This window comes from Gymnogyps californianus, chromosome 1 (genome assembly GCF_018139145.2).
Source record: "Gymnogyps californianus isolate 813 chromosome 1, ASM1813914v2, whole genome shotgun sequence".
In the NCBI taxonomy this organism is placed as follows: Eukaryota; Metazoa; Chordata; class Aves; order Accipitriformes; family Cathartidae; genus Gymnogyps; species Gymnogyps californianus.
Genome location: NC_059471.1, coordinates 97,354,787 through 97,370,710, shown reverse-complemented (window position 1 = coordinate 97,370,710; position 15,924 = coordinate 97,354,787). Strand labels below are relative to the sequence as shown.

The following is a 15,924-nucleotide window of genomic DNA, read 5'->3' as shown; positions in this document are numbered from 1 at the left end:
ACCACAGCATTGCATTTCTCATTTGCTATTCCCTTGAATAGCATCACCTAACTGGCTGTGTTTCTGTCATCACAGAAACAGATGCTGGGTTTTTTTCTAAAAAATGTGTAAATTCTACCAATACAAAGCACACAAATGTTTGTATTTACCACTGAGGTAAGCAAGCTGTACACAGAAGCTCTAACAAACGCCACAGTTGTGAGGGAATGCAATGCTGCTCATGACAGAAGCAGTTCATTTTAGCCTCTTCAGCACGCAACTAGGTACCACGGACAACAGTAATTAATTTCCTTTTTTCAGGGCTTTTGCAAAAACAATGGCTCAGTTTCTAGTATGCCTGGCAGCCACAGACTGGGTCAACTTGCAGTTCAAGTGAATCTGAATGCGAGTTTTGAAAGCAGAATCCATTACATGCTACAGAAGTTAAGCTTTCTTTTATTGGAATAGAAAAAGAGAGGTGAGAAATAACAACAGTAAAACTGGAACTTGGGATGCATTCTGACACAGAAGTTATGAAAAGCAACAAAGTTTTCCTCACAGTACAATAATTCTTAAAGATGGACCAAAAGGATTATTTACTACTGCAATAAACTATATATTATCAATGAATGAGATGACTACTTTACTCCCTATATATGGCAAATAGACAACATAACCTGGATCATTTTGGAAACCCATTATCAACAAAACCCTACTCAAAGAAATTAAGTCTGCCCCATCTCTGCCAGATCACTTAAGATTATATTTGGGCAGCTAAAACCCAACACGTTTTCCCAAGTATTATTTTAGTTGGGTTACCTAATTTCCGAAAAGGATTTTGTCAGAGGAACTTAGGCAGAGGTTTTTTTCAGGCAAGCCCATCTCCAACAACTCTTGCAGCATAAAAATATAGGAAAGACGTAAGCAGTTGGTGTCATAGAGCTCTTCTATGCTTCATACTCAAGTATTTTAAGATCTTCAAGTAGTTCTTTTGCAAGTGCTTGCAGATCTGCATTGCGGCTCTTTGACAGTGCAATGATACGCTGAAATGGCAAAGTATCACGCATCTCAGAGGCTGACTTGGCTAACACTTCTGGCTCCAGAATCACAGACTGGAGGAGCCGCAGAGCATGAAGACAAACTTCTGTATCCGGGTCTAAAAGTGGGGGAGGAAAAAATCCAGTACTTATTAGAAGCGAGCCCAAAAAAGTAGCATTAAAGCTCTACAGTGCCATTCCTTATGACCCACCAGGCAGACAGGGAATAACTGAAGTTTCATAATTCACAGCTGCCATTTGGTGCTGGCTGGCTGGCTCTAGAAGGAACCTCAGAACAACATCTTTGCCCTCCTCAGCAGCTTGTGCTCAGCAGTGTTTGGGAGGGAGAGATAAGCAGGAATCTTTCTTTTGTTTTGCAAATGTTGAAAACACTGTAAATCAGGGAATTTAGCAACTTGAATTTATCCAGTCAGTAGCCAAGATGTACTTTTGGATGCAATCTGATTTAAGAGCAGAACAAGCTATATCCCATGACTATTCAGACTTAAAAAACAAACAGACCAACTAAACAAATCTGCAGTAAATCACCAGGCTTTTCTTTAATTTCTTTTTATACAAGCCTTCAGATTTCTTCAAAGCTCAATAAAATATTAATCTTTATAAAACTTTCTGGTAACCATGTATCAACCTTCCAAGTGTTTAATTCAATCTACACAAAATTGAAATGGGTACTGAAGCTAAGCACTGCTGCTTAGGAATGCGTCAGAGAAATGTAGCAAAGACCTTTGACTGACTTAAGCTAGGAAGACATATAACTCCTCTACTGTTAAGAACACAGGATGCATTTTTAATTACTGAAACATTAGGAGCATTACATTTTAATCGTTCACAACAGTCCATTTGCATTTAGTTGTTTATAGCTTTATCAAAAGCATCTGGTAGAAAGCCTCATTTTTGCACTTCTCTATTCTGCATATTCCAAATGAAAATGTATAATATATTTTTATGGCTGAAGTAGTTATTTGTTCCACGTGCCATGCATTTTTTATGTGTTTGTCATTAGCATACCTAGTCTTCAGCAAGCTTTTGATAAAGCGTTGTGCAGAAATGTTGAGAAAAATTAATTCAGATCACTTTGCACACAAAATCACCACAGAGACCAAAATCTCACTGAAGGAGCATAAATGCAGTGCAGCGATAAATCACACTGTACTGAGTTTGAAGGAGGCATTTGGTGGGCTGAGGCAAGTTCTTTCCTTTCCTGGCTTATTTAATACCTAACACTGGTGACCTGAAAAAGGACTAAGGAGAATTATTCATTAAAGCATAAGGGGAAACGTTGAAAGCACACAGGGGACAAAACGGAATGTGATGGACAGTGAAGAAGACTACGGCTTTAAGCATGAAATGGACTGTTGAGATGGGAATTTTTAAGTAATTCCCACTAGCACATGGCTGAAGTACAATATTAAAGATTGTGACATCTGATCTACACCCACAAGCCAGGCACTATCTCTCTCTTCCTCCATTTTCCATCATAAATGAGATATGTAGGTCTTTTCTGCCATAGCTTCTTCCCTATTTGAAGTGTAAACCTCTTAAGAAAGGAATTCTACTTTCTCCTGGGAAACTAGCAGAGTGGGTTATAATCTGAGGACACAGGAATTGTCCAAAACCAAACAACAACATGCATTTTCTGATCTTCTGCGCAACAAGAATCTTAGCTATTGAGCATACTGGACAACTTTAGACATTCAAATCAGCATTTTAGAAAACCAATGATTAGTGCTGCACACCCCACAGAAGTGGCCATACCCATAGCACAGCCACTCCTATTGCTGCCACCTGGGCTGAAGGCTCTAAGGAGTCTCTTTCCATCATCGTCTCCAGCAGTACCTGCAGGCGCAGTTTTCTGAGTGATGAGCAGTCATAACTCATGGAGAAATGCTGCAACTCAGCCTCACAGACGGCAAGACTTTATGTCCAGTTTCTTGGGCAGCAACACTTCAGTGAATCCTTTTGAAAAAACCTGGGTGCAAGTTATGGTTTTCAGATTTATTCTGACCTAATCAAAATATGACTAAAAGCCTTGAATTCATCCTCCCATTCCTTCCATTTTTGTCTTCATGCCTGCCAGAGGTTTTTTTTAATTCCCATTTTTTTTGCCAGGTATAATGTTCAAACTCTGCACATATCACCTGCCCCCTTTCTCTGTACTTAGTATTATTCTACGCTTATTCACCGGAAATAGCAGCAACAAACCATAGCCCAAATAGGTAAGAAGAAAGAAGCTTTTGGGAGTGAAATCTATGTAGTTCATTACAATCTTCCTCCGTGTGACATTATTCCTCCATGAAATAAAGCCATTAATACTTTTAATGGCTTGCAGTACTGCTGGGAAGCTTCATATATGTAAGATATTTTAAATCCCTGGATGAAAAGTGCTTTGTTATTAATACTGTTACAGGCATCTATGTTACTATTATCTGCAAGTGTTTAAAGGCTGCAGAAAGTAAAGAATTGATCAGGGAAGAAGCGTTAGCAGGGGAACTAACACAATTAGGATCTGTAGGAGATCAGGAAATGATTTCCAGCTTGACAAGCAAGAAGATTTTCCAGTAAGAGCAAAGAGGTTCTAGGAAGAATCTTCAGCAGCAGCCAGGGAAGCTCAACGGCTTGAGTCACTCAAATGAAGAACAGATTAGGCACTCGGGCATACAGCAAAGAAGGAAATGATCCTGCACCAGAAGATGACTTAATACGCATTTAACCTCTGATTGCCATTGTTTTGCATGTATTCTGAGACGCTTCGAGTTAAATAAATACATATGCCTTAAAATATACTCCCTTAGGATTACATGAGGTTTTGAGAATACTACTTATTATGGATAATCATGTTTTCTAAGAGGATTAAAAAAAAAATACCCTAGAAGTCTTTTTCTTGTCTCTCCAATGTCATTACAGATTTTTTCTAAAAACCCTGTCTAAAGAATACTCAGAAGAAATGTAAGGAATCTTCATTATTCAGCATTGTATTTATTTTAATACCTTCCAGATTTAGTAATTTCTACACTAGCTGAGTAACATTTTGTTTGTACAAGATCAAAAAAATCCTTCAGCTGTAATCAAATCACTGCATCATATCCTCCCAACAACTAGCACACACATCTCTTCAACTAAAATTTCAAAACTACAATCACTATTTCTGAGGAATAGGGGAAGAAATCGAGCTGCTTGCCTCAGTCGGGGATGACAAGCATAGCGTAAGCCTACCACCATCATAAAATGCTGATGCAATTTTAACAAGGTGTTGAAACTGCTGGAGTTTGCTGACGTTCTGCTAGCTGCCAGCACTACCGTTTGATGTCACTGGCTTTCAGTCACTGACAAAAGCAACTGATAACATGGACAGATTTTAGTCACATCTGTCATTATCACCATGCTCTCAGATGAACCGTTCCCTACAGCAGGGTTTAAGTAATTGCATTACATCAATGCTAAACAGCTTATCTACAATTGGCTCCCAGTTGTGTGAACTCAATTTACACGTGCCCATACCATTCCCTGGCCACCTGAATGCAAGATTTATTACCAGCAAGCTGTTTACAGCTATGTCTATGTACAAGAGCAGTATTTTTAAAGCTTCCCACCACTGTCGTAAATGTCATTCAATTACTGTCTGATTCCAGCATGAAGGGGTGACCTGCCACTCCCCCTTTCCTTTTTACGAACCTGTCAGACTACCTACATTCACAGCATGTCTAACAGAGAGAGCCAGGGCCACAGCTTGCCCCACGTAAGATCTCTTTGCATTGCCAATGCTGGCGGAGCTGAGCCAGTATCTGCAGCAGCAGAGAGTTTTCCGGACATTTTTGTAATGCTGATAGGTCTGAGGAGACAAGAAGTGTTGCAATAGAGACACTATGTGGGGAAGGAGCAGGGAGAACACCATGGCAGAAGAAGACTGAGCTTTGCTGCTGCAATTCCTACGGACACAAATGCACTTTCTCTCTGCAACATATTTGCCCCAGCTCCTGTATAAGAGCTGGGTTTGCTTCAGTCTCCTCCCTCGCCAGGTGGCTGCTCTCGCATGGAGTTCAGCTAACCAGAATTCCCCACTCTGCTACAGACACACGCTTGTCATGCTTTTATCAGGGAAATCCTTGAGAAAGACTCCCAGGGTCCAGATTGAAGCAGCAATTCGGTCCCAATTTGCCTGACTGCTACTTAGGGCTGCGAGCGTAAAGGAGCTTGCACAGACGTCGCTCTGCAGCTGGCAGACTGGTGAGCTGTTAGATAAGTTGTCCAGCTCCCATCAATCCTAGCTTGGGCTTCCGAGGATTCCCACAGTAGCTACTGAACGAGAGTAACAATGTAAGAACAAACCAATGGTTTACAGTGACAGATGCATTTACCAGAGTTAAGGTTTCTTACATATATTCACAAAAGGAGAAACACTGTGCTCCTCAGGGGAACGTCAGTTTGCGTGAGTCTGCTGCTGGGCAGGGCGAGGACCTAGTCAAGAAACTCCTGCTCAGATGGCAAGGACAGCCACACCGCGCCCAGCCAGAGCTCCATCCGGGCAAGTATCGTTTGCAGCAGCTGCTTAGAGAAGAGTATGGAAAAGGGCAAGCGTTCAGTGAGACTTCCCCCCGGCCACTCTTCCAGCCTCTCAGCTAACTGTGGTTCAAGGACTTTCTGCGTCAGAGCTGACATCTTTGCATTTAAGAAAATGGATGTGGTCTTACAGGGCAAGAAGGGCAATCCTCTTTTTGAGACTAGTTTCATAGTCTGAAGAGTATGAAACTGTTGTGCACTTGAAAGTCTGCTAACTGAGGTTTGGATTCATGAACCAAAATTTCTTTTAATACAGACATCAGTTTATAAATAGGGGGGTTCTGTTTGTCCAGATGTCTTTTAAATAACAAGCTGCCATGCAAATAACCTGAATTTTCAAAAACTCTCACAGCCATAACCAATTCAAACAGAAAAGCAAGGCATTAAAAACCTTCAGGGTTAGTCATGAAAAGCAAATAGTGAAGGTTGCAGGCTGCATTAGCAAAATGAGAATGTGCTTCATATAGGCATTTATAATAGAGACCGTCATTTGCAAAGAATTTGGATAAACAAGGTTAGATTTCCATGTGGAACTGTGGCGGAGGAAACTGAAGGAAAAGATCTAAAATTAGTCATACTTCTCTTGTTGTCTTTTGTTTAAAGAAGTACCTGGAGCAATTTCCCAGCTATAGATGAAAAATGTCACTGACATAGTCTCTCTGAATTCCACGCTTTCTCATGTATCCAAGGACAGCAATTTTTTTAACTGCATTTAAAGAAAACAAAAGTGGGGAAAACCAAAATAAAGATACAGGATAGTGGAAAAAAAAAAAAAACAGAGAAGAGCCTAGACCCATTTTCTCCAGCACCCATTTGTTGGTAGATGTTCTGCATGATCAAAAATGAAAAACATAAATCTAGTCTTTATTATTAATACCTGAGCTGACTGCGTCTTCTTATTCTTCAAAAGATCCTTGGCAGAGAAAAGTCCCAGTCTACCTCTATAGGAATTACAGAATGAAAGCCTTATTGCGTCTATAGATGTAAAGCACCAGGAAAAATATTGACAAATCTCAGGTGCATATCTACCCAAAATTATGTAACTTCTTTTTCTATTGCTGAGGACAGGGTTTCTTTAAATCTGAAAGTTATGCGAAACCCTTAGCCAAGACATCAAAGGGACAGCAGCTGATGGAGAAAACTAAAGCTGCTGCCTATTTTCTGCAAGATGGGAACAGCTGCTCTGCAAACAAATGGTGCTCCACAAGAAGAGAACTCTACTGATCCCACAAGCTACTCCATAGCCAGAAATCTGAGTCATCATTCACGTGTTTTATGCTGGCACCAGGCTGGGAAGGTATACGTAGGCATAGCTGATGCCTACGCAAGAATACAACAGCTATGTAAGCTATCAGAGTATCTTCTTCAGTGTTCAGCATTGCTTATTAAAGGGTGCCCATCTTCTAGACAGTGTTTAAAAAGGTGGGAAAAAAAGAAAACAATAGCCCGCCTTATAAAGTGCTAAAACTACAGAGATCTGCATTACCTTCAAAAAGTGTGTCAAACATCTGTTTTTCTCCTATTATCAGTATAGCCCCAGCAGAAAGAGCTATTAAGAATTCTTGTTAGTGAGTGTGAAGTCATACTGGCTCATCCAAATTTTCTAAAGATAGTAGGACAGACGAACCCAGTTTACTGTTAACATTCTTACTCCACTAGAAATCTATTAGATTTTTCCTCCTTTCTCTTACCATCCATGTATTCAATGTCAAGGCAGATTTCTGTCTCGTCAAAAAGCCTGCTAGACAACCTGAACCAAATCCCTCTTTGCTTCAGATACGACAAAGGGGAGTAAAGAAAATCAAGATAATGATTTGCTCTCCTCACTTAATGGGAAGGACGTACTTCAGGGGATAAGACGACTGGGCAGAGACTGAGAATTCAGAGAAGGAATTTGAGGGATTTATCATCTGCGTACAAGCCAGTGGGAGAAAAATGGCCTTGATGTATACGCTGAGGTCACAGACACTTGTAGATTGACAACGGAAAAGCAAACAGGATGATTCTCTGAAAGTATAAAAAAAAAAAGTCAGAGGATGATTTTTGGGGCCTCTCTTAGTGGGAATGCTGATAAAAACTTACAGAACTGTGGAAAGCTGAATCATCTCATAAGCCTTAATCAAAACACGCTTTGAAAAAGCTTCCTGGAGGAAGGCAGCATATACAGGATACCCTGCCAGCAGAGTGTAGTGCTCTACTCTCCTGCATGGAAAAAACTGTAAGACCTTATGCTGTAGCAGCTCCAGGTGTTTATAAGCTGAATCACGGCTAGCAGAAGCTGAAGATGCTGGCCACAGAAACAGGAGAGGAGCAAAAGTGGGAGGAAGCTACTGAGTTTTGCAAGTTGAAACATTTAGAAATAGATTAAATATAGACAAAACTACAGCGATCTCATACAAAATGATGGGAACAAGATCGGGTCTTGGATCTGACCTCGCATCTGATATACAAACTAGTCAGCCATCCCCCCTGACAGTAAGCAGACTTCCTCTGAAGTCAGAAATCTGAACCAGCAGATGGGGTTTATCTGAGAATCTTCCTCCTTTGCTGTAACTGGAGAACTTTATTATCAAAAAGTGAAGGAATTAGCCATGCCCGTCCTTCCTTCTACAACCCAGCCATACACAATTAACACTTTCAAAATGCAGAGTAGCCTTTCCATTTCTTATTTCCATTAGCAGCTGCAAATTAATTATAACTGTGCCACATTTCATCCTCTTATGTGACCTAGGAGCCTTCTTCAAACAATAGACTGCATCAAACGATTAGCTGCTTTGTTTTATCACAACATTTAGAGGGGCACATTTGGGAACTCAGACAGGGTTTTTGAGGGTGTTTTGGGTTTGGTTTTTTTTTTTGCTAGAAAAACAGCTTATGTATGTATTAGCCAAACAAAGTAAAAGGAAAATCTGGACTAACATATGTTAAATTTCTAAGCACAGCAGAACAAAGGACCATGTATTCAGAGTTCTCTGAGAATACAATTTTTCTCAAACTGTACTAAAAAACCCCCATAAAACAGGTGTTTTCCAACAGTCTTACAAGGAGATCTCAGAAGAGCAAGCCTATGGCATTGCAAAGCAGTAAATTATTTGGTGAAAAGCACGAGTACCTACATTTTCTGTAAAATAGTTGAAGGAACTGTAAGCAATACAAATAGCTTCCAGTTTACCAGCCCAAATCAAAGCTTCAATATGAAATTAATTCCTTGAAAAAGCAGATGGAACCTCTCTCACTTCAGCTGCTGTTAGTATTCACTAGTTGTATTTTAGCAGGGTTTTGCATAGCAGCACAGAGTGCAGGGATGACTAACCTCCCCAGTCCTATGAACTGCAGACCAAAATCTTCTCACGGACAAGGCACAAAAACCTGAGAAAGCCAAGACAGAGCAACTCTAGGAGCAGTTCATAGGCAGGACAGCGTCATGGCTCTGTCCTTACTGCTGTCCTCACTGTCCCTTACAAGCTGTGCACACAGCTGCCAGCCAAGTCCAACCACACTGGCAACGTCAATCTCTGCTGGCTCCTACACGGGGACTTGAAGCCTCCGAAAGAGCAGAGCCTTGATGTCACTCATGTACCTGACAGTGGCAACAGAAGTCCTTGACATCCTTGAAGTCCTGCACTGGCCAAAGGCAAAGCTGGGAATAGTACTCAAGCCCTGCAAGCCCAAATCCTATTAGAGCACAAGGCCTCTCTTCAGCTGTAGAAGGGGTCACTTCCGTCATGGGTGAGCATAGTTACAGAGGTTGGCTTCTTCCCCCAAAATGTGTCAGAAGAGAGTTACATTTTCTTTTGTTAAATGGTAGCGAGCTGATACATAGTTTCCCCTCAGGGTTTATTTTAAAGTTGCTATGTGAAAATACAGGTGGCTTTTTTTAATCCACTTCATCAAATTTCTCCATTCCCTATTTTTAATTCTACCATCCATAAATTTTATGTTAATGGAATATTACATACAGTGCCAAAAATGTTGTGGGAAATGCGTATCTTCTCCCTCTAGCTATTTGCCCTTTTTGTTTACTTTTAATCTGACAAAAGCTACACATAATCAGGTTACAGATATAAATTTCTGTTTTGTTATTTGCAACACCTATTGCCAATCTACAATCCCCCAAGTCATAATTTACAAGGTTCTTAGAGCAACTTACCATTCAATAGCCACCAAAGCAAAGGAATAAAACCTGGACTTTCACTGATGTACTTCAAGCCTTTCAAGTTGATACTCACATTGTAAAGTGACATTAGCATTAGCCTAGAATTGAAAGAAAAAAAGATATTATGTCCTTTGATTTCTTTGCATGTTTTGGCATCTTTTCCTATTTATGCCAAGCATGTACTGATGCAGAAGCCTGTAATAACAATTTATATTTTGATAAAAGAGACAAGTCTCAAATTATATATAAGCAATGTTGTGCAAAACCTCGTCTCTAATGTTACGTCATCTATTTCAAACACATGGACAAACATCCCATGCAAGAATAAGAGTCTCGTCAAACTCCATGAGATTCATTAAATGAAATGTGCAAAACCAGGACTTGGCTTTATGTGACCACACAACCTATACAACAGAGCTTTCGTAGTGACAATCCCCACCAGGCAGACGATCATCTCGAGTAAGCTGTCTGCCCTGACAAATAAAAGGGCCACTAGGAAACACAGAAAGCGAGACTGTATACTGACTACTAGAAACAACGTCAAAGGAAGTCTCTGCTCCATCGGTTGTGCAACACCAGCCTTTCTGTACACTGACCCTCCAGTCAGCTGAAACACAGACACATTGCTTATGCCATCCTCTTTCAAGCATCCTCCTGTTCCTCGGGCCAACGGGAACAGATGCAATATATAGCCAGTGTACAGAAAACACCAGTGTAGGCTCTCTCTGCTGGCAGGGGAAGTTACTATGCCTACAGAAGCATTTGGAAGAAGGGGTCAGGCCTGAAGGAGGGAAAAGGAAGGTATTAGTAGTGCCAGCTCAGCTTAGCACACTCCCTCCTAAGCTAGACTCGTCCCTTCTGCTGTGGGTGCAAGGCAGAGAACTGGCTTGCTCTGCCTGCTCTCCAGCCCCTCGCAATCAGGCAGGGCCATATAATCTGGGCCATCAAGTGAGACCCTGCTGTGAGAAAAACAACTGCTTGTCTCTTAAAATGTCACCATGGACTTTCCTATTTACTCTGCCTTCAGGAATCCAGATTGATTATGTTCAGTGTACAAGTGGAATTTTTTTTTTTTTTTAAGTCAATAACACTGGAATTCAATTTGGCTGTGAACTGTGCTCTTGTCTTAGCATAGATCAACACCAGGATAACACAGGCCAAATGGTACTCTCACCCACACCTCTTCAAAACTGTTTCCAAATAACATTTGGGCCCACTCAAAGCCATAATTTCCCCCACCCCCCGAAGGTGATCTCTTTTGGTCTTTCATTATGGTCATTGATGTTGAAGGAGGACAGAACCCATAACCTGTCTTCCAGGTAACAGAGAAGGTCTATGGCCTGGCAGCTAGAAAACATTTCCTTAATTGAGGATTGAAAAAAACCTAAGATGGTATCTCTGACAAACCGAAACCAAGACTGTCCCTTGCATGTCCACGTGTAAACAACAAAATAAAAATACACGTAGTAAGTTGTCGTGCTTTAACCCCAGCTGGCAACTAAGCATCACGCAGCCGCTCACTCACTCCCCCCCACCCAGTGGGATGGAGGAGAGAATGGGGGGGGGGGGACAACAAAACCTACACCCCAACCAAAACTCGTGGGTTGAGATAAAGACAGTTTAATAGGACAGAAAGGAAGGAAAAATAATGATAATAATAATACTACTACTAAAAGAATTAGAATATACAAAACAAGTGATGCACAACACAATTGCTCACCACTCGCCGACGGATGCCCAGTTAGTTCCTGAGCAGCAATCTGCCCCTCCCAGCCAACTCCCCCCAGTTTATATACTGGGCATGATGTCATATGGTATGGAATATTGTTTATATACTGGGCATGACATCATATGGTATGGAATATTCCTTTGGCCAGTTTGGGTCAGCTGTCCTGGCTGTGTCCCCTCCCAACTTCTTGTGCCCCTCCAGCCTTCTTGCTGGCTGGGCATGAGAAGCTGAAAACTCCTTGACTTAGTATAAACACTACTTAGCAACAACTAAAAATACCAGTGTGTTATCAACATTATTCTCATACTAAATCCAAAACATAACACTGTACCAGCTACTAGAAAGAAAATTAACTCTATCCCAGCTGAAACCAGGACATGAGTATATGTTCATTTCAGCCACATTTTCAGAAGCTTCCAAAACCAGGATTTCCTAATTTATCAGCCTCCTAAAATAGGAATTTCATGAGCCATTTTGGGGCTGCATACATAACAGGTTATAAATTAAACCAAAGTCTCAACTTTTCTACAGAGAGAAAACCAGGTAGGCTGGAGAAGGCTCTGCATTTTAAAGGACTGCTCCAGCTTCCCGATCCCACCAGCTTCTCCCACGGCGGCTCACACTGAAGTTACTGTAAACATGAAAAGCTTCAGTATGATCAGTAACTTGCAAAATCTGATACCCATCAAGGAAAGTGGGTTTGACTGCAGGTACCCCCTCAGCCTTAGCCATGACAGGGCTGAGATAATGCTGTAAAGTACAGGAAGCTGCATGCAGAAATGGCAGCTCTGCCTCTTTATGCAGATAAAGCACCTGGGTCAAAATTTACTTTTAGCTGCTTTCGACTGCCAGACAAGTGTGGTAACTTGGGGCTCACAATGAGTCTCCCTTTCCAAAGCTATCCAGAACAATCGCTAATACGCAATGCAGAGCATTTTCTTGGGATTAAATCTTCTCCTGCAGCTTCCACTGAACTAAGTTCTGCTTCCAAACATTTGATGTTGATGTTGTTACGCCATCTTCCACATAGCTGATACAAGTTTTTTATGGTTTTGGTGGATAAAACGTTCTTTTTCAGCTAAGCAGAGTCTCACTGGGCTTAATGCAAATTATTTCAATTTCCCTCTAACTTCCAGTAGGAATGGGACCTGATACTCAAAAGCAGAAAGCATCCAGAAAAAATCCCACTGACATTAACAAGACAAACTAATGCTCAGCCTCTTTCAGAATCAGATCACTGCTGTACTATGAACTTCGAGCCAAGAGGGCCCTGACATTCCTGAAAAAAAGAGCCATACGCTGGAGTCAGAAGTTGTCTTACAAATTCTTTCACCCTTCCAGCGATGTTCTCCTGTCCTGCCTTTTACGCAGATCATCTTTACAGCTGTGGAGTAGCTGGGGGGACAGGGCATTAGTGCACTTTATCATGTGCTATGATGGATAGTATTACTTTTTATTTTATTTTTTTCCAAAGATGGTAACACGCAAGTCAATCTTCTGGACAACGAAAAGGGAAGATGAATGAGCAGGGCTCCTATAACATTTCTGGAACATGTCATCATACCCACTCACAGCTGGGTGCCGGCTCGCATACAAAACAATTACAGAGAAACAGGAACGGGCTGGAATGTTCTCCTCCGTTCTGGGCCAGCGTGGCGGCTGCTATCTCGCATGACTGTGATAAACCTGCACATCCCTGCACTGCCACCATTTCCAAACAAAAGGGAAATAATGCTATTCCAAATGGACTTCACACCTCACATCCTATTCTCAAATGAGTTCTCACGGCTTAAGCTACTATGCCGCCAGCAGACTTTCGGACACTCTCCGTGCTTACCTTCAGAAAGCAGGAAAGAAAGTAACCCATTGCAGGCTAAACTGAGTTGTAAGAGGCATAACTTACATTATGTGCTGCACCACTGTGAGTTTGATCAGCTAGGCTCTTAAGCAGTAGGAAGAAGAAACAGTAGATTATTAAATCTAGTGCATCAGTGGCCACTAACAAGCAGTGAGGGGTGCTGTGGAACCAAAATTGCAGCTTGTAAAGCCCATATGCTTCTTTTCATACAGCCTCTGCAGCTCTTACTTGGCTTCCAGAACCCAAGCCCTGACAAAGGAGCACAGCCGTAATTACCTATAATGAGCCAGAATGAAAATGATCAATAAAACAGTGTCTTATAATGGAAAGTGTTAACATTTCTTGACAAAGTCTTTCATCCTTAATCTGTTTGACATTTGCAGTTAGAAATAAAGTGACGTAAAAAGATACTGCTATGTTTGTATTTTTATTTCACTTGTTTGCTTTGTGCAGACAAAAGGGACTGGTGGTGGTGATCCAGGAAAGTGTTGTGATTTTGGAGTGTCAGAAGACGACATAACCCACCCCACAAGCCAATGTAGTAGTATATTATTAAACACACTCACCTGAGCACAACATAGAAGCATTTCCAGGCCCTTTATACCACCTTCACCTCTAGTACTTGCACATTCTAGTAAGTATTTTTTGTGATAATTATTGCAAAAGTGCTTATTGAAGCAAACCTGACACACATAATTACTGGATAAACAATACTTTCTGGGTTTTTTTTCATGTGGAGGGCTTTTTAATTATGCACTTCATAGTCTTCCTATTTAGGCAAGCCAAATTTAATTAACATCTTGTACTACTGTATCTGTCAATGCTTTCTTTAAAATCTAGAACTAAAGGCACAGCTAAAGTCCCTTCTTGTCTGCTTAATACATGGGATTAGTACATAAAATGTACTAATATGTACTAAAGTACGTATTTTTAGTGGCTACTTTCAACTGCTACATAAGCAAAGTTGAATATTCCTAACAATTTAATTATAGCTATGAAAAATTGTGTAAATGTTTATTGACTGCCTAACAATTACAAATGTTGAACAAACCCTATACCAATGAGAAGAAAACCTGAAGTCTTTCACACCAGTGCTATTTCAGAAAGGCAGACACCCATGAGATTTCAGTCCCAGCTCTCATGTAGATGCCTTGGATATATTTATTACATACTTATGGACTACAACAGATACTGTAGCAGTGCTGGAATAAATGACAGCTTTTTCCTGTAAATTTTTTATTTATATACCAGTACAAGTAAAACACAGGATTGCTAGAACTAGAAGAGGAAAGAGAACTCCTCTCTTTATCAGCTTACTTCGTTTGATACTGCTGTGTGTAGAATTAGACTCACAGTTTCCCCTGATTTGTCACACAGTAAAGAAAAATATTTTTGAAAATAAAAGCTAGAATTGTAAAACCTCAAAACTGAGCAAAGGACAAACATATCCTTGAAAATAATAAGCCAATTTTTTTCTTTAACTGATTAAATTTTGAGTTGATTATGTACTTCCATGTAATACCATGGTGATGTTTTGAGAAAAACACATTGCGTTTCCAAAATAATGTACATTTTCATCCATGAGGTATAGTTTTAAAAATGTGTCTGTCTGTATATGTACATAAGAGAGTGTGTGTGGGGGTAAACGTGATTTATGATGACTCCAGAGTCCGTATATACATAACTTTGAAATTTCACTACAATTTATGTTAACTATTGTATCCTTATCTCGCAAGTGTCTTTCATTTTGTACCGCCTTATGTTCCTTATGGTAGGGAGAAAAGGGAGTTCTTCTGACGCATCTGCTTATGAAAATGTTGATTATTTAAGATTAACAAGCAGCTAAAAACCTTACACGCAGAGAACAATTTAAAAAAAACCCAAACAACCAACCCCTAAACCCCTTCTTTGCTGGGCTGGGAGAGTGTAAAATCCCCCAAAAGGACAGGAAAGAGATCTAATGTTAGTAATGGGTTTTAAGAACTGAACAGTGACAAGACACATAGGGAGCTCGTAGACAAAAAGGAACCTGACCACAGACATGAAAGACAAACACAGGGGAAACGTTCTGCACTAAAACATTTGAGCAAATTAGGATCCGTTGTTCCATGACAACGTCATGAAGAAATCTCCTTTCTGGCATTTGCTCTAATGTCATAATACAGCAATTTTTTAATCAAATGGCAAGTTCAGAGTAAGAAAAAAAATTGTTGGTTCTGTGGAACATCAGAAAACATTATCACTGCACTGAATTCAAGCTATTGTAACATATGCTTAACGTTTCTCACTTATCAAATACCTTGTGCAACCTCTTTTTTAAGCTTCACTCCATTTGTTAGCCTAAGAGGCTGGCCCCTGTTGAATCCCTAGCCACTTCATGGGATTGTTTTATGTGTATTTTAACAGTATTGCTGTATGGCAGCCAAGTTTATATCACCATGTGTAATTCTCCTGCAAAGCACGCAGATTTTGAAATATAATTGAAAAACCACCCAAAACATCAATTCAAAAGGAAGGCCCTCAAATCCAATTACATTGTCCAACTACATTAATACAATCTGAAATGATCAAAAATAATTCATCTGGA

At 40.5% G+C, this 15,924-nt stretch overlaps 1 protein-coding gene across 2 annotated transcripts in view; it reads right to left on the bottom strand.

Moving 5' to 3' along the window:
• Positions 1-419: 419 nt before the first annotated feature.
• The window catches only part of HSF2BP (heat shock transcription factor 2 binding protein), a 35,469-nt gene continuing 19,964 nt past the window's right edge, over positions 420-15,924 (bottom strand). For both annotated transcript variants that reach the window (XM_050908544.1, XM_050908554.1), the window contains exons 7-8: positions 9,745-9,848; positions 420-1,135 (exon numbers count right to left, since the gene is read on the bottom strand). In XM_050908544.1, the coding sequence (XP_050764501.1) occupies positions 927-1,135; positions 9,745-9,848 (313 nt within the window). In that variant the 3' untranslated portion in view covers positions 420-926. The remainder of the gene's footprint in view (positions 1,136-9,744; positions 9,849-15,924) is intronic.